This window comes from Mustela erminea, chromosome 2 (assembly GCF_009829155.1).
Source record: "Mustela erminea isolate mMusErm1 chromosome 2, mMusErm1.Pri, whole genome shotgun sequence".
Taxonomy (NCBI): Eukaryota; Metazoa; Chordata; class Mammalia; order Carnivora; family Mustelidae; genus Mustela; species Mustela erminea.
The window spans coordinates 158,550,145-158,572,556 of NC_045615.1; the positions used below are offsets into that span (position 1 = coordinate 158,550,145).

At 46.1% G+C, this 22,412-nt stretch overlaps 2 protein-coding genes across 5 annotated transcripts in view; one reads left to right on the top strand and one right to left on the bottom strand.

Moving 5' to 3' along the window:
- The window catches only part of G3BP2 (G3BP stress granule assembly factor 2), an 87,048-nt gene extending 70,623 nt beyond the window's left edge, over positions 1 to 16,425 (bottom strand). Inside the window, exon 1 of the mRNA XM_032334602.1 lies at positions 16,241 to 16,425. The gene's annotated coding sequence lies outside the window, so the exon portion shown is untranslated. The remainder of the gene's footprint in view (positions 1 to 16,240) is intronic.
- A 133-nt stretch (positions 16,426 to 16,558) lies between these two features.
- Positions 16,559 to 22,412, top strand: part of USO1 (USO1 vesicle transport factor) — a 94,406-nt gene continuing 88,552 nt past the window's right edge. For 3 of the 4 annotated variants that reach the window (XM_032334598.1, XM_032334597.1, XM_032334599.1), the window contains exon 1: positions 16,560 to 16,848. In XM_032334598.1, coding sequence (XP_032190489.1) covers positions 16,783 to 16,848 — 66 coding nt within the window. In that variant the 5' untranslated portion in view covers positions 16,560 to 16,782. Of the gene's footprint in view, positions 16,849 to 22,412 lie in introns of all 4 variants that reach the window. The other variant, XM_032334596.1, reaches the window with a different exon arrangement.

The following is a 22,412-nucleotide window of genomic DNA, read 5'->3' on the forward strand; positions in this document are numbered from 1 at the left end:
CTGAGCACAGAGCACAAAGCCCTACACAGGACTTGATCTTTGGACCTGGAGATCATGACTGACATCATGACCCCAGCCAAAGGCAGATGCTTAACTGACTGAGCCACCCAAGTGCCCCTCCATTAACTGTCTTAATAATGCTACTTTCTCCCATTAAAATTTTTTTTAACAGAATCATGTATTCCAAAGGTTGCTAGCCTGTTAATTATGATTCCCTTCAATAGTAACTTGGATCTAAAGTCTGAATATTTGTGGGCTCCTAAGTGGTTCAGTCGGTCAAGTGTCTGCCTTCCACTCAGGTCATGATCCCAGGGTCCTAGGATCAAGTCCCACCTCGGGCTCCCTGCTCCGTGGGGAGACAGCTTCTCCCTCTACCTTTCCTCCCTGCTCACGACCTCTCTCTTTCCTACACTCTCAAATGTATAAAATCTTTTTTAAAAATTCTGAATGTTTGTGTCACCACCCTCCAACCCCCCCACCATTCATACGCTGAAATCCTAACCCCCAATGTGATACTACAGATGATGCCTTTGAGACGTTTGCCTATGAGGGCTCCAAATGGGATTTGTATCCTTACAAAGGTAACTCAAGAAAGCACTTTTGTTCCTTCTGCCATGTGAGGACACAGCAAGAAGCCAGCCCTCTGTGAACCAGAGAGGAATCTGCCACCACCTTGATCTTGGACTTCCCAGCCTCCAGGACTGTAAGAAATAAATTCTTGTTGGTTTTGAGCCACCCAGCTGCTGGCATTCTGTTATAGCCACTCAAATGGAGGAAGACACTTGGGTAATAGTAAACCAGCTCTGCTCACCCTTGGCTTCGATTTTATGAGAGGCTATAAGCTCAAGTTGGCCAGCTCAGTTTCACGGCAGCGAGAAAGCTTCTTGATCATCCCACCACACACCAGGTACTGTGCCAGGTGCTAAGCACCAAGCTATTACTGAACACTAACAATGGCTTACATAAATGGCAAAGTGTAGTGTCCGTTCGGACTGCTTCTGGAGTTGGAGGATGGCTCCACATGAGAGAGAGAGAGAGAGCGCAACCTTCCCTTGTCCCCATGTGTTCTGGCAAGAACACTGCTTTGTCACAGACTGGAAACAACTGGGCAACAATGTTACTGGGTGGACTTTGTAACCCACTGGTCAGTATTCCCCTTCCCGCAAATGATCTACTTCCCCAAGCGCCTGGGTGGATGGGTCGGTTCAGTGTCTGCCTTCGGCTCAGGTCATGATCCCAGGGACCGGGAATCGAGTCCTGCATCCGGCTCCCTGCTCAGAGGAGAGTCTGCTTCTCCCTCTGCCTCTGTGCTCTCTCCCATTCTCTCTCTCTATCTCTCAAGTAAATAAAAATCTTAAAAACAAAAAACAAAACACCAACAACAATCTATTACCTCCAAAATGAGAGAGCTTAGCCTGAGGAAGTAGGTGGCAGGGTTAATTTATGGCAGTTGTCAGGAACGGCCGATGAAACGGTTGGGCTGGTGTGGGAAAGCAGGAGAAGGCACAGGCTCTGCATCAGGAACCTTGGATCAAAGCCCGGCCATTGAGTTTGGTGACCTTCAGCAAGTGACTTTACCTCCCTCCTTCGACTTTCCTCTCGCAAAAAGGGGAAGAGAATAGCCATATTAAGGGGTGCCTGGGTGGCTCAGTGGGTTGGGCCTCTGCCTTTGGCTCAGATCACAATATCAGGGTCCTGGGATCGAGCCCCGCATTGGGTTACCTGCTCTGCAGGAAGCCTGCTTCCCCCTCTCCCACTCCTCCTGCTTGTGTTCCCTCTCCTACTCTCTCTCTCTGCCAAATAAATACAATCTTAAAAAAAAAAAAAGTATCCAAAAAAAAGGAATCAATGGAGACAATATACACAGTGCTTAGCACAAGGACTTGTTGGTAGTAACTGCTGGTGTTAGGAGGTGAGACCAACTATACTACCCGCAGGTAAAACCGAAGCGCAGTGAGTCTTCACAAGATACACAGATTCTTCTGACCTCCCACCCCACGTACACTGTGTAAGCCCAGGTAACGAGAACACAGGTAATAATGAAACACTGATTAAGGACACGTCCTACCTGGGCCACGAGAAACACTGACGCAAGCTGAGCCACTCAGACTTCCAGAGTCTTACTGAGTCCGTTACAAGGAGCGGGGCCCTGAGGTTCTGTTGAGTCTGGGCCAAGGCTGGGGCAGCAGCGAGCTAATGCCACTTGCAAGCTGCACATGGCGGCAGCAGAGGGGCCGTGAGTCAGCAGAGAAAGCATGGAGGAGGAGAGATGCAAGTCAGTGGATCAGACTCAGGGGAAAAAAGCCCAGAAAAGAGAATAGAAGCTTGACAAACCTGGACTGCAACACACACACACACACACACACATACACACACACAGTACCCTGTCAGAGAACTGACTCCCCAGTTCTCATGAGGCTGGGCTGTACTTCTTGAGTATTTCCTTTAAGACTCCTCTACGTCCTGGGGCACCTGGGAGGCTCAGTATCGGCTGCCACTGGCTCAGGTCAAGATCCCAGGGTCCTGGGCTCAAGCCCCGCACTGGACTCCATGCCCCACTGGGAAGCCCGCTTTTCCCTCTCCCACTCCCCCTGCTTGTGCTCCCTCTCTTGCTGGCTCTCTGTCAAATAAATAAATATAATCCTAAAAAAAAAAAAAAAGTTAAAAAAAATCCCCTATGTCCTTACAATAGACCTTTCTTTGACCTGCATTCTTTTTTATTGTTGTGGCTCCTTAAACAGGAGGGGCCGTGGACTGTCCTAGAACTCAACCCTTACAACCTTCCATAGTGCAATTTCAGAAAAAGAGGAACAGCGGGGTCGCTGTGGATGAGGGAAAGGCTGAACCAGAGGGAGGATGTGGAGACGCAAGTGTAAGTGACAGAATACTGCCACCTGCAGAGCTCAAATTTCCTTAGTGAACTTTCACTTAAATATGCGAGCAAGAGGCAAGCTACCGAATAAGCAGAGGTCTGGCGTTTGTACCTCAAGGGGGCTGTTACTCTTTTTCTTTCTTTCTTTTTAAGATTTATTTATTGGGGTGCATGGGGTGGCCCAGTTAGTTAAGTGCCCAACTCTGGTTTTGGTGAGGTCACAATCTCAGAGTCGTGAGATCGAGCCCCTTGGGGGGCTCTGTGTGGGCATAGAGTTGGTTTAGGATTCTCTCTCCCCCTCTGCCTCTCCTTTCCTCCTCAGACCACTCTCCGCACCGCACACACACTCTTGCTCTCTTTCTATCTAAAATAAATAAAGAGTAAGGTGCCCCTTACTATTTCTTTATTTATACCTTACTCATTTGTCGGGGAGATGGTATACTCTGGTAAGAGTATTTGACAGGGGCGACTGGGTGACTCAGTGGGTTAAAGCCTCTGCCTTTGGCTCAGGTCATGATCCCAGGGTCCTGGGATAAAGCCCAGCATCGGGCTCTCTGCTCAACAGGGAGCCTGATTCCTCCTCTCTCTGCCTGCTTTCTGCGTACTTGTGATCTCCGTCTGTCAAATAAATAAATAAAATCTTAAAAAAAAAAAAAAGAAGTATTTGACAATGAGAAGGATTTGGGAAGACCACAGACATATCCCTCTATGTTCCAGAATCTGGAATATCCAGGTTATAAGGACTCTCAAAAAGACTTGGGTGCAAAGAGTAGGAAGAAATGTTGTTCCTAAACTTGGGAAGACTGTTGGATCTTTCCCCAAGACAAACTCTTGTATTAAGGGTAAGATTTGGTTCCAGAATCTTATCATTGTTCTTTTCTCAATGTGTCCTTCCTAAGTTACTGTTGTCACAGGACAGGCATCCTGCCTACTCTGAAACCCGCGCAAGTCTACCCTTCCTGAATATTACCTACTGGTCCTCTCTGTAATTAAAATGTTTATTCTTGCAAAGCACGACTCTAATTTAGCACTTAAGATATATGATAGAAAAAAAGATGGATTAATTTATGCTAATATATAAAGGACTGTTTAGTCTAATAGATGATGTACTCTACCCACTGATATTTGCATTTTTTTTTTTCTAGAGAGGAGAACGAGTGGGAGGAGGGGCAGAGGAAGAAGCAGACTCCCTGCGGATCATGACCAGAGCTAAAGATAGATGCTTAACGGACTGAGCCACCTGGGTGTCCCCAATATTTGCACTTTATTGTATTTTATTTTTTTGACATTTGCACTTTAAACGAAGATTTTTTTTTTTTTAAGATTTTGTTTATTTATTTGACAGAGAGAGACATCACAAGTATGCAGAGAGGCAGGCAGAGAGAGAGAGTGGGAAGCAGGCTCCCTGCGGAGCAGAGAGCCTGATGTGGGGCTCGATCCCAGGACCCTGAGATTATGACCTGAGCCGAAGGCAGAGGCTTAACCCGCTGAGCCTCCCAGGTGCCCCGATATTTTTTGATCCAAAAGGCCAAGTCCTTCTTAGCATAGTTTTGTGCACTGAAATCATCGTACTGGGCAGGTATTTTTTGATCCAGAGGTCTTTCCAGGGCCTTCCATGGTCTTTCCATGGTCTTCCCCTACTAGAATATACATTGCGTAAAGGCAGACATTGTTGTCTGTCTCTAATCACTGTTGAATCTTTAAAGCCGGACTTGGACTGAATAAATGGTGATCTCAGGATTCAAATCCAAGTCTGTCTGGCTTTAAAGTATAATGTTCATTCTGCTATATGAAATGGTCTTTCTCTTATAATGTATCATGTCACCTACCTTAAGAGGAAAAGAGAAGAGAAATAAAGGAAAGGAATAAGAGAGATGGCGTCAAAATAGATGAAATGAAATACAGGCTCAGACATTAGCTGCAACCTGGGGCCCGCTGGCTTCTTCTTCCAAGCAAATCGATAGTTTTCTCAGGGCTCCAGTTGTTTCTCTTCCAAAACGGTTTCTATTTATTATCTTTCCTAAGTTTCTTATTATTTGTGATTTTTTTAATTTTTAATTTTATTTTTTACACTTTTATTTTTTAAAAGACTTTATTTAATTATTTGACAGAGAGAGCAAGCATAAGCAGGGGGAGTGGGAGGGGCAGAAGCAGCCTCCCCGCTGAGCAGAGGGCTGGATGCAGGGCTCCATCCCAGGAACCCTGGGATCATGACCTGGGCCCAAGGCAGATACTCAACTAACTGAGCCGCCCAGGCGCCCTTATTTGTGATTTTTTTTTACAAAACATGCTTGTTAAAAAAATAATTATCCAGTGGAAATTATGGAACAGTTGAAAGAAAAACATTACATAGGATCTTCCTACCAAAATACAACCACTCTGAATTCACACCTTGCTACATTTTCTTCTAGATGTCTTCCTATGCTTATATTTTTATTATTTTTAGAAGATTTTTATTTATCTGAAAGAGAGGGAGCACGTACACGAGTAGGGAGAGAGGAAGAGGGAGAGAAAGAATCTGGAGCAGACTCTCACTTGAGCTTGGAACCCTACTCAGGGCTCAATCTCAGGACCCTGAGATCATGGCCTGAGCCAAACTCAAGAATCAGTTACTTAACCCATTGAGCCACCTAGGTGCCATATATATATATATATATACATATATATATATATGTATATATATATATATGTGTGTGTGTATATATATATATATACATATATATATATACATTTTTAAAAGATTTTATTTATTTCTTTGACACAGAGAGAGAGATCACAAGTAGGCAGAGCAGCACAGAGAAAGCGAGGGGGAAGCAGGCTCCCCGCTGAGCAGAGAGCCTGATGCAGGGCTCGATCCCAGGACCCTGGGATCATGACCTGAGCTGAAGGCAGAGGCTTAATCCATTGAGCCACCCAGGCGCCCCTTATATTTTAAACTTAGCTATGATCATTCAGTACATATAATTTAAATCCTGATTTATTTTTTCTACCATCACTTTTTTGTTCCATACTGATATTATTCCCTGATGTTCAGTGTAAAATCCTCAGTTAAATGAAGTGAGACTTTGCTGCCCATTGGTATTAAATTTTATAATCTTACATACTGATTCTGTGACAAGGGAATTTTAAAATTCCAAGTCTTATTGGCAGAGGGAAAAAAGTTTTCCTCTCTCTGTTAAATATTTTAGGAACTGCAAGAAATCAATAAAACATACAGTTGTGTTTATTTATAAGACTGAACAAATGCCATTATTCTCGAACCATTTTCTCCTCCCAGGGCTTCCCAAATTATCATCACTTGGGGAATGAAGAGCCATTGCCCCAGAGAAGAACAAATGTTTTAGACTCTAAGAAGGTGATCAGCACAAATATATATAAATTTGGATTGAGTTCTTATTTAATATACACGTAATGCTGTCCTAGTAAATGGTCCTAGGACCAACCACTCTACAGTCATGTAGATTAATACAGCATAGAGGTAGTTTTAGTTGTATAGCTCAAGGGATGCCGGAAATACAGAATTTCCAAATCAGTAAAAGGTAACTAAGGTTTAGGGACTATTTATTACCTGTTCTATTCATCACCTGTGTGACTACAAATGATTAAAACCCAAACAAATTAATAAAAACTTGTCCCCACAAGTTGGGGAGGGGTTTTTTTTTTTTTTTAAGACTTTATTTATTTATTTGACAGAGAGAGATCACAAGTAGGCAGAGAGGCAGGCAGAGAGAGACGGAGAAGCAGGCTTCCAGCGGAGCAGAGAGTCTGATGAGGGGCTGGATCCCAGGACCCTGAGATCATGACCTGAGCCCAAGGAAGAGGCTTAACCCACTGAGCCACCCAGGCGCCCCTAGGGAGGGGTACTTTTAAGTACCAGCCAAGTTACTAGCTTCTTGGGGGCTGTTTTACAAGCATTATTTAATCCTTACAATGATGCTCCTGGGTTGGCAAGTTGCTTACTCCGTGTTTCTTCTTCCTTCTTTACTGTAAGAATCTTTGATTCTCTGGCCCTTCCCCTTTGCCCTCGTCCTGGAATGAGATGCCATGCCGAGGTGAAGCAGCCGTCTCGTCCCCACAAACACCAAAGGCTCAAGCCGGGCACGGCTGAGCAGAAAGCGTCCGACTTGGACCGCAGATGACTTCTCGGAGTTACTCTGTGCCAGTGCCGCTCTTCCTTCCTCCTAATTTGTCTAAGACACTCCTTGGTTTCCCGCTGTTGCACACAGCCATCCCAACTGGGACAGCCAACTCAAGTCACTTCCCCAAGGCGACACTGTCCGCAAGTGGCAAGACGAGAATGAAAACCCAGGTGTGTCTTGGTCTGCAAAAAAAACTTGTCTTTCTGGCCTCTGCCATGCTGAAGCCCAGGCTTCTCTCTCTGGGAAATAAAAAGAAGGATTTCTAACCTTCCTGGATGACAGACACGCTTAGAGCGGCACCTGTCACCGAGGACAGACACCCAGTGTTTGCTGAGTCAGGAGTTCAAGGACCCAAGTACAACTGTTTTCAGTATTCAGCTCTACAGAGCTATTTTAAGTGCGGGGGGGGGGGGCGGGAAACAACACCCAACCGTTTCTGTGGGTGTACTACTCTAGCTGCAGAAATGAGTCAGCAGTTTCATTGAGTTTCTCAGCTCTCTCGCCGCTCGGTCCCCCCCCCTCTTCTCTGCCTCCCCTCTCCTTCCTAGAAGGCCTTATCATCTCACCAGTGGGCCCCTGCAAGCCCGGCTCCCTACCCCAGCCCACCCCCCAAAAAGGGGGCCGGGGCGTATGGATTCCGCGAGAAAAGCTCTATGAACGGAGCGGCTCGTTCTGCTGGGGAAGAGGAGTAAGCCCACGGGAGGGGCCATCCTTTCCAGACCGGCAGGGAAAAATCAAAAACAGGGAGCTGAGCAGCAGTCCAGAGGAGCAGATGCGAAAAGCTCCAGGCAGGGGAGTTAAAGCTGCAGGAAGGTACTGATTCTTCGCCAGACTTGCAAGGACACAGCAGGGCTTGGAATCGCTCATTTCTATTGCAAGCAAATGTGTTAAATGTGTACTTTGGACTGGTTTGAAAAGGTCTGATTTGTGAACTTTCAAAAAAAAAAAACAAAGATCTTGAGACGTACTATACCATGCCATAAGTACCAAAGTACCAGGAGAGTCATTTTGCTCTGACCCAGATACTAGAACCAGACCTAGATAGCCGGGCCCTCACAGGAAGGAGACTGGCTGTGGCAAGGACCTATTGGGACCTTGGACTCTGAGCTACTTAGGAGTCGCTATTCACATACCTGGGAGAGAGGGAGCGGTTTGGGGACTTGGGTCTGGGGCGCGTGGGTGCGGCAGGGTGTGGTCCTGCTCTGGAAAACCGCGGGTGTATGGGAGAACTGGAGGTGGGGAGAACAAGTCGCAGCCCTTCCAACTCTTCACGCTACCTACAGCTGGCGAGGGAATGGTCAGGCCAAAGAGGAGACTTTGCCTCTCTGTGCTCCCGATCTTCTAATCGTCCATTTCTCTGCAGTGGACACCTGAGCCCCTGGCAGAGAACTGGATCCTCACCCAACTCTCCCTTCTTTTCTCAAATCGTCTGCCTATGTCATTTCTGGGCTCGTCAGCTCATATGGGCAAGTGACTGAGCCCATCCCCAATTATGTGTGCTGTATTCAACAACCACAGGCTACTGGCACCTTATGGTCAACTTCACTGAAGGGCTGGAAATGGGGAGAGAATGGACTTTGGAGGTGTGGGCTGGCTTTTGAGAAGTTCTGGTCCAGGTCAGCTAACCATCCTGCTGGCCTGAAGGCCCAGTCTACCGTCACAGACTGTTTTCCAATCTGAAGAGTCACCCTACAGAGTCCCCTGGCATCCTGTCTCCATACATGTACTCACTTGGGCCGCAGACTCAGGCAAATGAATTAGGTCAGCTGCAACTTGCTCCGGGATCCCGGATTGCTGGTAGAGGTGGCAGTGACTCCACAATAAACCATCTCAAGCTTCCCTGGGATCTTGGCAGCAGCTAGTATCGTGAACTTCAAAGGATTTGGTCTCGCTATGGACTGCAGTAATGAAAAAACCCCATTCTAGCTGTTCTAGACCTGCCTGTTCGGCTAGCCAGAAGGTTTGGGGGGAGATGGTGGGTGTGGTAGGGAACTGACTGCAACTTCTCCAGGGTGGGCAAGAGCACCGGGGCTTGGATCCGATAAATCCGTCCCCCAATAAATAGTTTAATAAAAAGTCCTTTTGGAACTGAAAATGGGATTTCCCAATGTAGATGTCTCCTAAGTAAGCAATTCTGCTTATGGTATTTTCTCAAAAATGGAAACACACCTGGACTGCAGTTTTGTTTTGCTGGTTTTTTTTAAAGGGTAAAGATACAGCTTTGCTTGTCGACAGAAACACAATGCAAAGTGAAATTGCTTTTATTACATAATGCAACATGATCTTTGAACCTTTTGCAGAGCAACAGAACTGAGGCTAGCAATAGGCTAGTAGCATTGCTGGGAAAATATTTTTCCAAAAAAAAATTGGCCAGTAGTCAAGTCCATTAGGGCATAGTGAGCATCTATTGTTTTTCCTATCCTGATAAAATTTCCCCTGGCACGGTATTCCAGAATTCCTTTGAAGAAAGTCCCTGTTCCTGCTCTTATGCCTTCTGCTTTGAGATGAACTGAGGACTCACTGCTGGCTTTGGAGGTGGGCACATGAATCAAGGTCCATCAGTGTATCTCACACACTAGGCTACACAACTTGACCCAACACATGGGCACATGACTCAGCCAGATGCCAAGAGTCATGAGAGAGCTTAGGAGTCTTCCCTGGTAAATTTGGATCTGGGAGATTATAGGACTGACAGCCGTCTTGGCCCTGTGTGGAGCCAGAGAAAAAAACTGATAAAAGAGCAGAGCCCAGGGACACCTGGGTGGCTCAGTGGGTTAGGCCTCTGCCTTTGGCTCAGGTCATGATCTCAGGGTCCTGGGATTGAGTCCCGCATCGGGCTCTCTGCTTGGCAGGGAGCCTCTCTGGTTCCTCCTCTCTCTCTCTCTCTCTGCTTGCCTCTCTGCCTACTTGTGATCTCTCTCTGTCAAATAAGTGAAAAAAATCTTAAAAAAAAAGAGCAGAGCCCAGAAATAGAGAAAACCCAGATCCTGAGGACATCGTCTTGATGCCCCTAGATTAAACCATATCTAAACTAACAGTCTTTTCAGTAACATCAGTCAATATAGTTTCAGTTAAGCACAATTATAGAGTAATATCTTTATATGTTCAGTTTTTAAGAAAATGATCGAGTACACCAGACGATCTGGGATCTGGCTCTCCACTCTAATCTTTATTGAGTTCTTACTATGATTTAGGTATTCAAGTATTTCTTCTGAAAGATTTATGTATTTTAGGGGTGCCTGGGTGGCTCAGCAGTTAAGGGTCTGCCTTCAGCTCAGGTCATGATCCCAGGGTCCTGGGATTGAGCTCTGCATAAGGCCCCCCGCTCAGCAGGAAGTCTGCTTCTCCCTCTCTCACTCTCCCTGCTTTTATTCTGTTTCTCACTGTGTCTCTCTCTGTCAAAAAATAAGTATAATCTTTAAAAAAAAAAAAAGATTTACATATTTTGGAGAGAAAGAGTACGCACAGGCGAGTGTGTGCAGGGGTGGGGTGGGGGTGAGCAGAGGAAGTGGGAGAGAGGAACTTTAGCAGATCTCAAGTCAGGGCTCTATCTCATGACCCGGAGATCGCTACCTGAGCTGAAACCAAGAGCTGGCTGCTCCACTGAGGGCGCCACCCAGGGGCCCCTCAGATATTAAGTATTAGGCACATTCAAGATATTCTCTAATAAAATCCTAACAACCACCTTTACTTCCTTTCAAAATAGGTAGAGCAGGAATTTGAACCCTAGACTCTAGAGCACATGAGGCTGCTTGACTATTGTGAGTCCATGCCTTCGCTACATCTCTCATCTCTTAAGGGACGTGGCTGCCCAAAATTTGAGCCTCTCAATCTTTTTGTTCAAATGAAATAGGCAATGTAAACAAATGAAATTGATAGAGTGGAACAGGATGGGGCCCAGAACCTTCTTTCTTGCATCCTCCTCTCCTAAGGAATTCTTAGGACTTTGAAAAAATATTTTGAGGGGCGCCTGGGTGGTTCAGTTCGTTAAGCATCTGCCTTCAGGTTATGACCCCGGAGTCCTGGGACTAAGCCCCCCACCCCCCATCAGTTTCCCTGCTCAGCAGGGAGTCTGCTTCTCCCTCTGCCCCTCCCCCTGCTCACTCTCTCTCTTTCTGTCTCATAAATAAATACAATAAATACAATTAAAAAAAAAATTTTTGAAAAGAACTTCATGGGACCCAATAAGGATGAAGGTATGTACACCCTCTACATACCCACACGGAACAATCTCTAAAATATATTAAATGGGATAAAGATGTAGAACAGCATATACAATGTGCTACATTAATTTATGTTATTTTTAAAAAGAGAAAGACAGAGGGAGATTTTGATATCTAGAAGGATAAACAAGAACGGTTTTCACTGATTGCCTGAGTAGCCAAGGAATACAGTAGGGCAACTTTTTACTATATGCCCTATTGTGCTTTTCATTTTGACCATGTGAACGTATCACCTGTCTGAGAAAAAGGAGGAGGAAGGGAAGGAGAAGGAGGAAGAGGAAGAGGAGGAGAACAGGGAGAGAAGAAAACCACTTATGAGTGTGACTCTCCAAGCACGGAAGCGGGCCACTGGGAGGTCGAGATGGTTCTCCCAGTGGGCTGAGATCTAGTCCCCAAAATATAAATTCTTTCTCCCACCCAACATTTACCGTCACATATGACTAAACATGAGCTATTAAGATAGTGATTAAAGGCCAACAAAATATTCATCAAGTAAAAAATGAGCACGTTAATAACATTTTCTGGGGACCCCGGTGCAGACTCTGCTGAGGAAGTCGGCTGCCACACAATGCTGAGCAACGCTGCAGAATTTCTGCTCCGAGGCACACAGGCTGAAAGCAGGAATTTCCTCGCCTCGGGAATTCATTCACCCAGAGCTACCAAGTGCTCAGTACGTGTCAGATACTGTGCTCAGCGCTGAGGATAAAGCATTTCACGAAAGGACTAAAATCACTGCCCGTATGGACTTACATCTTGCTGGCAATGAGGACAGAGACAATAAACAAGATAAAGATGTAAAATACATACTGTACTCCATTAGTGCTACAGTGAATATTTTTTTCACATTTTATGAAACCTGAAAGTGGGATGTATCTTTCGGTAGATGCATGTGACAGCTGGCAGGGCTTAATTTTTTTCTTTCTCTGAGGGGCACTTAATGGTGTCTTAGATCTGATGAAATATAGGAAAATACTACAGATGGGGGCATACCGTCCCAGACTGACAAGGGCTCCAGAGAACAATAAGCAGAGCAGAGGGAGAAAGAGTATGAGGAAACTGCAACTTACAACAGTCGGGAGAGATCTGGGTAACATTTGAGCAGAATTAAACAGGTGAAGGAGCGAGCCATTCATTCCTCTGTCCGGGTGGAACAGCATCCCCAATACAGGAAAAGAACAAGGGGGGAGGGGAGAGTAAGTTTCAGAAACACAACCTGCTAGTGTGGCAGGAGTGGAGGGAATGTAGCAGGAGAATAGGTCAGGGGAGAAGAGGGGGGCCAGATTACATAGGGACTTGATCATTGCCTTTAGTGTACAAGAGGCTGGGTAGCATTGTAGCTAAGAGCGCAGGCTTTGGAGCCAGATCTTGGATTTATGCCCTACATTTGCCACTTCCTAGCTATATGACATCAAGCAAATTACTCTCTTCCTGTTTCACCATCTGTAAAATGGGGCTATTGTCACTACCTACCTCATGAGGTTGCTGTGAGGATTAAGTGAAGTATTTCACGTAAAACACTTTGGATAGACAGAGCCTGGTAAATAAGGCATACCACCTATGTGTTTAATATTGTTATTCTTGATTGGTTATGAATTTTGATAGCTGTCTCATCCTTAGAAATTTATTTTTCTCTCTGTTATTTGGTTAACGGCTAGTAATGTGTAATTGTATCAACAATGCTTTGGGGGGGGCCCTTGGCTGGTATGCAACTCTTGATCTCTGGGTCATGAGTTCGAGCCCCACATTGTGCAGAGTTGGCTTAAAAAAAAGCAAAACAAAACAAAGTTCTGCAGTAATTAGTCTCTGAACACCTGTGTATGGTATATTTCAAGTACAAATTATCATTTCATCTTTCTAAGCAGGTATAGACAATACTCCACCACACCACCATCCCCCCAACCAAAAAACAATCTTGTGCAATTATGTTCCATTGCTTAGTTGAGTTTGCCAGGAGAAAGTTAGGATGGGCAAAGGGGGCCACTGCAGAGACACTGAAGTAGGGGATTGTAAGGAAGCAATTTAAATCATGAATTTTGCACCAGTTAATTTTGTTGTTGCTTTGTTATCCGGTTTGGTTTAAAGAAAAACCACTTTTATTCACCCAAGTTAAAATTTTTGATTATGTGTATTTGATTTTATTTTTTAAGATTTATTTATTTGACAGACAGACAGACAGAGAGAGAGAGTGCATAAGTAGGCAGAGTGGCAGGCAAGGGGAGGGCGAAGCAGGCTCTCCACTGCGCAGGGAGCCCGGTGTGGGGCTCAATCCCACTCTGGGATCAAGCCCTGAACCGAAGGCAGCCGTTTAACCAACTGAGCCACCCAGGCGCCCCTGATTATGTGTATTTTAACGATTTGTGGCACTCTTATCCTGAATATTTAGATTTATGGAAGTCTGAAGTGTAAGTCAGGTAGTCACAATTTTTTCACGTTTTCTCTTCCTTTATTTAAGAAACAGTCCTTGAACATCTACCACATTAAAGAAATTATACTGGGTGATTAAAGGGCACAAACAGGAACAAGACAAGGTCCCTGACTTTTCTCTATAAAATTGGTGGAAGTACATTCATATGTAACTCCCATTTCATGGCTGTTCTGCAATCCTGATGCCTGTGGTCCTCTTTCAGACCCCAAACGAGGGACAAATTAGCCATGGTCCCCTCTGTACTTCCTCTTGAGACTGGGAGTGGTGAGGAGTTTCACCCCTTGCCAGACACCAAGACAGAGGCAAGATTCTGAGGTTGCAGAGAGAATGGGGGCTCGACCGTTACCTCCTCTGGACCCACTGTCCATCCCTCCTGCCCATAGTCCTTCCAGCCCACGGGATGCTGTTAGGAAAGAAAACAGGTCAACTGGAGGGAAAACTCACTGTATGCTGTTACTGACCTACAATACTCACCAGGTTAAAACAAAGCAGGACACTTTGACAAGGTCGGTGCTTAAAAGAATTTAGCTCAAATGTCAAGGCACTGTTTTTTTTTTTTTTTAATTTATTTATTTTTAAAGATTTTATTTATTTTTTTGACAGAGAGAAATCACAAGTAGACGGAGAAGCAGGCAGAAAGAGAGAGAGGGAAGCAGGCTCCCTGCTGAGCAGAGAGCCCGATGCGGAACTCGATCCCAGGACCCCGAGATCATGACCTGAGCCGAAGGCAGCAGCTTAACCCACTGAGCCACCCAGGCGCCCAAGGCACTGTTTTTTACTATGAAAGAATACATGCAGCAGATATCCATGGGCCCCACTCCAGATGATGGGGTAGAGTGAGGCACAGGAAGAAGGGGAGGAGAGGCTCCCGAAAGGCTGGGGCTTAGGGACTGAGTGAGGTTCTTTGCATACTTTACTTGGTAATAGCAATGCTGAGCATTTATTGGTCACTTTTTAAAGGCTGCAACAAAATGCACCCATGGAAAATGTCTGAAGCAAATGTCAAGCGTCCAGTTTTAAAGCAGAAGACAATGCTAAGTGCACAGTATTTTGGGCAGTACGATCCCGACCATTCTCCAAGTCACCCAAGCTTAAAACCTTGGCAGTAGGAAAGGAACTTTCACCATAACCTCCGCGGTATGTGTTATCTACCATTCCACCGCACAGATGAGAAAAGGACCGTCCTCCTCAGCATCATATTCACATATCCACAATGTCTTCTTCATTCATCTGTCAATCTCATCTTTTATGATAGTGCCGACCACACAGATACAGAAACGAGGAACATAATCCTGCCCTTAACAGTTTGGCTTCCCAAGCATTTACTGAGTGTTTTCCACATATTAACCACGGCCAAGTGCTAGCATAGACATATGTATCCGGATTTCGGGGAAAGCTTTCAGATGATGCCAGAGTTAAGTCTTAAGGAACCAGTAGGAGTTTCCTGGATGAGGATGTGGGAGGGGAAGGGCATATCCAGGCCTAATTCCAGAGTATGTGGGGGAGGCATCAGCTGGAAAGATAGAAGCCAGAACGTAACAGGCCTGTACCGCAAGCTGCAGAGACTGGGTTTTATTATGGAGCAGATGGACAACCACCGGAGGATTTTAAGAAGAGTATCAACATGGACAGATGTTTTGTCATTGTTAGACTCATGGAAGGGTGACTGGACTGGACAGAAGCCAGGGCTTGAATGCAGACAAACTGGTTAGGAAGCTACTGCTATAATCTTGGTGAAAAATAATGAGAACATAAACTATGTCAGAGGCAGACAGGATGAAGAACATAGGACCTGTTCGAGAAATAGTCTAGAAATAGAAATGAAAGGACCTGAGTACTGGGCATGTGGGGGTGGAACCCAGAACACAAGATTCCTCCCAGTGTCCTCCTAGCTTAGGCAATTATCTGTCTAGCGGTACTGTTGAGGGTGGCAAGGCACAAAGAAGCATATTGATGTCTGTCTTTCCTTTTTTTTTTTTTTTTTTTTTTTCCGTCAGTGGAGCCTGGGGGGAAATGATGAGTTCAGTTTTAAACGCTGAATTAGAGACCTGCAGGGCATCCAAGTGGAGAGGTGTATGAATCAGTAAGCTAACTCGACCCTGCGCTTTTCAGGCTCAAGAACAAGCCTACTCCAGAAGCATGTGTGCCTACCTGGGCAATCTCATTTCGAAAGGAACAGGGCATTCCATTTTGAGAAAAATGACATTTTTCACGTTTAAAAAGAAAAAGCACTGAAAATGCAGGGCTTGAGAGTTAATAAAACAGGATGCTCCTAGCTGCCCAGCTGACACTACAGATCCATGCCTTTTCTCTCACTAAACGCAGGGTTCGACCACCTCACACCGCCTGCGAACAGCGGCGTACCTGGCGTTAGGATCTAGGAATTCCTTTTGTAACAGGTTTGGAGAGCAAGGACCGGGAAACGCGCCCTCCGGTGGCCGTGGAACGAGGGGGCTCGACCACTCTTTACCACCAAACAAAGCCCTGTGAAGACATGCAGTTTACAAGGATCGGAAGGCCCCGAGGCTCCTACTGCTCAACCGCAAACCCCAAGAACCTCCCAGGGGCCGGGACCCCTTACCTGTCACGTCGGCCGAAGTAAAATTTCACTTTCGACTCCACAAAATACGACCCCAGACTCGACAGCTGGCAGTACGTCCCCTCCGGCGACAATTAAACACCCCGCAAGCCAAAACACGTACACTACCGGGATTCTCTCCAGCCGGCAGGGCCGGGCTTCGACCACGTGGGTGACGGGGGCCAGCGGTCGCTACCCGCGGAGGGCGGGAGCAGGAGGCGTGTCCCTGCCGAGGGAGGAGGGGCCAGCGCGGTGGGCGGGGCTTGGGCGGGTACGGGCTACCGGCCTCCGCTCGCCTACTTTTCCCCTTTGCCTTCGCCCTTCGAGCCGCCACGTAATGCCACGTCCCCGCGCATGCGCATCTTCACTCGTGGTGGCGGCTGTTTCCGGGCTTAGGGGGCTGGAGCGACCGCCGAGTAGGAGGCGTTGGCGGCCGCGGCTGGGGAGTGCAGAGTGCGGGCTTGGGGGCCAGGCCCTGCCGAAGGCAGGGAAAGTTCCCTTTCCTTTCCCGAAGGGGCCGGTAGAGCCGGTGGCTGAGCGACAAGATGAATTTCCTCCGCGGGGTGATGGGGGGTCAGAGCGCCGGACCCCAGCACACAGAAGCCGAGACGGTGAGAGGAGCGCGATGGGTCCGCGACTTGGGAAGGGTTCGGGCAGGAACGGGACGGAGGACTCGGGGGCCTGGAGGTGACTTCCGCGCCCCGCCGTGGGCTGGGGGTCCACACGCCGCCTCTCCCGTTGCCTCCCTTCCTCTGCTGAAACCCCGGAGTTACTCCCCTACGCCCCCCGCGCAGCCCCCTCCGCGGCGTTCCGGCCGGGCTGACAGGAGCCGCGCCCCGGAGCCCCGCAGGCCCGGCCTGGGGGGTGGTCCTCCGCCGGTGCCGCCCGGGAGGGGCTCGATCCTGCGCACAGGTGGCTCGACCTGTCCCCTGTGCCCCCGGGGGCTGCGGGCCCTGGCCGCCTTCTCCCGCCTCGAGAGGAAGCTGAAGTGCTGCTGCCTCCGCCGCAGCCTGGAGTGGGGCGTGGGGGGGCTGCGAGGTTTAAAACCCAGCTGTTGACCCGAGCCTGTGGCTGAGAATAAGAAGATAGTTTGGGGGCACAGAGCCACCTGCTCCTGCCCCTTCAACTGCAGGGAGGTCGTTCTGGCAGGTGTTACTAGTTCAGACCTCGTTTTTCGGGCTCCTCCAACTCTGTGCCTTTGGGGAAATGCTCGCTTGAGCGTGTAGGGGTACTTCGCGCTCACGCCGCCCCGGGACACCTCCGTGGCGTTCCCTTACGCTCACCCCATTCAGAAGTCTGAACCCTCGGTGCAAACGGGATTTGCAGCGTCACTTTGAAAACTTGTCAGCCATGGAAAGCTGTGTTGGATCGTTGGTTCAACGTTAGGTTTAGCATAAACTTACTCTGAAGTTTGGTTAGTTTCTATTAGAAATTAGTGTGTGCGGCATTTTCAAAATAAACTATTTGAGAATAATTTTTAAGATTTTATTTATTTATTTGACAGAGAGGGAGAGACAGCGAGAGAGGGAACACAAGCCGGGTGGGCGGGAGAGGGAGAAGTAGGCTCTCCCCAGAGCCGGGAGCCCAGTGCCGGTCTCGATCCCAAAACCCTGAGATCAGGACCTGAGGCCACGCTTGGCAGAGGCTTAACCAACGACTGAGCCACCCAGGCACCCCGAGAATAATTTTAGATCTACAGAAAAGTGACAAAGTATGACATTTTAAAGGTAAACTTTGTGTCGTATTCATAGACATAATTGGGATGTCTATGAACATAGGCCCTATGTTCTGTGTTGCCCGGATCTGGAGGGATAATGATACCTTTCGTTTGTCAAGCTCTTACCTTGAGGAAGGTACTATGCTGAGCTCTCTATAATCTGTATTCTCCATTAATCTAACCACCTTGCAAGATGGATGATGGTATCTTCACTTTACAAATGAAATGAGGTTTCGAGAGACGAAGTAACTTGACCAAGGTCGCGCACTGTTAGTAGTAGGGTCAGGATTCAACCATGGTTTGCCTTTTTCAAGGAAGTTTTCTTGCTGATGCCCATATTTTAATACTTACCTGGGAATTTTGGAAATTTACGTAATATTAAAATTAACCTCTCAGATCTGGATTAGAACTGTTTAAAGCGTAAGTTGAAAGCTGGTCAATCTGTTTTCCTTCATTTGAAAATTAGATTTCATGCGCGTGTGGGGGGGCCGCGTACACACACACACACACACACACACACTCTCCCCATGTTTGCCTTCTGTCTGCTCCCACATGGTTACAAGGCACACAAACTGCCCTATTATAAGACCATACTCTCTCCAGATTACCCAAGTCACAGCGTACGTCTTCAGGTTTTGTTTGTTTTGTTTCTGATATATATATTTTTTAAGATCTCATTTACTTATTTGGCAGGAAGAGACACAGTGAAAGAGGGAACACAAGCAGGGGGAGTGGGAGAGGGAGAAGCAGGCTTCCCACCAAGCAGGGAGCCCTACTTGGGGCCAGATCTTTGGATCCTGACCCGAGCCGAAAGCAGACACTTAACAACTGAGCCACCCAGCGCCCCTATATTTCTGGTATTTTTTCATTTGAGGCAGCAAGTATGGTTTATTAGAGCTTGGTTTGGATTTAGATCTGATTTGAATCCTTGTCTTTCACCCCTAATTTGATTGGACCAGTCAAGAGATGGATAACACCTTGTGAGTAAAGTAGGGGAACCACCTGCTTTTATGGTTGCAAATGAGGATTAAGTGAAATAAGAAATAGAGCCTGACGGGGTGCCTGGGTGGCTCAGTCGATTAAGTGTCTGTCTTTGGCTCAGGTCATGATCCCAGGGTCCTTGCATCTAGCCCCCTGCTCTGGGCTCCCTGCTCAGTGGGGAGTCTGCTTCTTCCTCCCACTCTGCCCCTCCACCATGCTCGTGCTCTCTAGCTCTCTGTCTCTCTCAAATAAAATCTTAAAAAAGGAAAGAGAAAGAAAGAAAGAAAGAAATAGAGCCTGGCATTTAGTATGTGCTCAATAAAGGATAGTTTTTTATTACATGTTTTTGGAGGAAGACCCCCCCTTTTTTTAATAGTTGGCCTTATCATAATGACTTCTGTGGAAAAGATGGTGTAGCATCAAGTATAGGATTTTGAAATTAGAATGTCCTTTGCTGATCATCCAGGTTGAACCACCTCATTTTACAAGTTAGGAAACTCAGGCACAGATCACTAAAGCAGCTTGCACAGTATTACAGAACTGAGACTAGGACACTGATCTTCCATAGTGAATGGAACAACTTAATTTTTGCACTTTGACTTCAAAATGAAGCTCGACTATCACTTGTGTGTTGTTTATATAAATTGAAAGGAAAATGAAGGTTCTTTTTTTTTTTTTTTTTTTAAAGATTTTATTTATTTGACAGAGAGATCACAAGTAGGCAGAGAGAGAGGAAGGGAAGCAGACCCCCTGCTGAGCAGAGAGCCCGATGCGGGACTCGATCCCAGGACCCTGAGATCACGACCTGAGCCAAAGGCAGAGGCTTAACCCACAGAGCCATCCCGGCGCCCGAAAATGAAGGTTCTTGTTCTTGCCTAAGTTTGAGCTTGTATACTCAAAATTGGAAAATAATTTGTCTTATGAAGAGAATTAAAAGTTTGCTCCAAGTTACAGTGTGAATAAAATTTGTTTCATCATCTCATTCTATTAGGAAATATAACGGGTAAAAGAGGTCATGGGTCACTAATTTGAAAGTATTTGTAGAGCAGCAATAGAATGAGTGATACAATTTTAGATGTTTTAATTGGTGATTTGATCTGGTCTGGATATTTAAGTTGCCAGAATTGGGAATCTCCAACCACACATCATTGTTTACTATTTTGCATTTTTTTCCATTTCTGTAAAATTAAATTATCTTCATTGTGATTTTCCATCTTTTGTGCTTTTCTTCAGCAGAAAGCCTCTTTGTCTAAGGTCTGCCTGTCCTTTATTTTACTTTATTTATTTATTTTTTTTGTTGTTAAAGATTTTTAAAAATTTTACATGATCTGGGGCGCCTGGGTGGCTCAGTGGGTTAAAGCCTCTGCCTTCGGCTCAGATCATGATCTCAGGGTCCTGGGATCAGGCCCCTCATCGGGCTCTCTGCTTGGCCTGGAGCCTGCTTCCCCCTCTCTCTCTCTGCCTGCCTCTCTGTCTGCTTGTGATCTCTGTCTGTCAAATAAATAAATAACATCTTTAAAAAAATTTTTGCATGATCTATACACCGAACATGGGGCTCAAGCTTACAATCCTGAGATGGAGTTGCATGCTCTAGCGGCTGAGCCATTCAGACAGACACACCTAAAGTGTACCTGTCCTTTAAATATTTTTTTTTTAAGAGAGCACAAGCCTGTGCCTGGTGGGGGCGGGGGCGGGCAGAGGCAGAGGGAGAGAGAGAGACAGTGCTAAGCAGGCTCCATGACCAGTGCAGAACCTGATGTTGGCTACATCCCAGGACACTGAGGTTGTGACCTGAGCCAAAATCAAGAGTCAGATGCTTAACCAACTGAGCCACCCAGGTACCCATCACGGTCCTTTAAATCCACCCTTATTGTTCCCCCCACCAAATTGCAGATAATTTCTGTCTCCTCTCAGCAATCTTCACATTTTAACTAGATGGTACATTTCTTATGCTTTCTACTATTTGTATCATTTCTTCTAGACTTTTTTCCCCCCAAATTTTATTTATTTATTTGACAGACAGAGATCACAAGTAGGCAGAGAGGCAGGCAGAGAGAGGCGGGGTAGCAGTCTCCCCGCTCCGCAGGGAGCTTGATCTGGGGCTCGACCCTGGGATTATGACCTGAGTCGAAGGCAGAGGCTTTAACCCACTGAGCCACCCAGGCGCCCCTCTTTTCTAGACTTTTAAATGTCTTTAGGGAAGAGTTTTAAAATATTTCAGTCTTTGTTTTTCCATAGTAGTAGATATTCAATAAGTATTTGTTGAATGAATTATAGGGGTGTCTGGGTAGCTCAGTCAGTTAATTGTCCGACTCTTGGTTTCAGCTCAGGTCGTGATCTTTGGGTCATGAGACGGAGCCCCGTGTTGGGTTCCGTGTTCCGTGAGCAGTCTGTTGGAGATCCTCTCCCTCTCCTTCGTCCTCTGCCTCTCCCCCCACTTGTGCTTGCTCACTCTCTGGCTCTCTGGCTCTCAAATAAATAAATCTTCAATAAAAGAATGAATTATAGTGTTATATGAATGAAATCCCAGATCTATAATCATAGCAGCTTACAAATTACTAGGTGCTAGACCAATACTTTTTTTTTCTTTTAAGATTTTATTTATTTGGCAGACAGAGATCACAAGCAGGCAGAGAGGCAGGCAGAGCAAGAGGGGGAAGCAGGCTCCCCGCTGAGCAGAGAACCCGGTTCAGGGCTCCATTCAGGACCCTGGGATCATGACCTGAGCCAAAGGCAGAGGCTTAATGCACTGAGCCACCCAGGTGCCCCTAGACCAATACTTTTTAAAGACTGTAGGAGTTCTAGAACGATTGATGTCCATTTTGTCAAACTTTTTACTGAAGGGATTTTTCAAAATTACTGTGCTTTTATTGTTTTTCTGTTTTCCTTTTCTTTCTTGATTTTTTTTTTTTTGGTGGGCAGCAAAGCAAACATTATTGAGCGATATTGGGTGATAATACAAAGCTCTCCAATAGGGAGGGGACCCGAGAGGACTCTTTTCAGTTAGTGAACTTAAATATCTTCTGGATGTATTAGAGTCACATTATTGATCTTTTTTAAAAAGATTTCATTTTTAAGTAATCTCTACACCCATCATGGGGCTCAAGCTTACCACCCCAGGATCAGTAGTTAGAAGCTTTACTGACTGAGCCAGCCAGGTGCCTCTGTTACTGATTTTATATTACCTAACTTTTCATACTGTCAGGTAAGAGTAACTTTGGATTGTTATACTTATATGATAATGAATAATTCTATAAAATTTTAAATATTTTAAGTCTAGAATTTCATCCTGATTAGACTCTGCATATTTTATTTTATTAATTAATTTATTTATTTTTAAAAAAGATTTTATTTATTTATTTGACAGACAGAGATCACAAGTAGGCAGACAGGCAGGCAGAGAGAGAGGAGGAAGCAGGCTCCCCGCTGAGCAGAGAGCCCGATGCAGGGCTCGATCCCAGAACCCTGAGACCATGA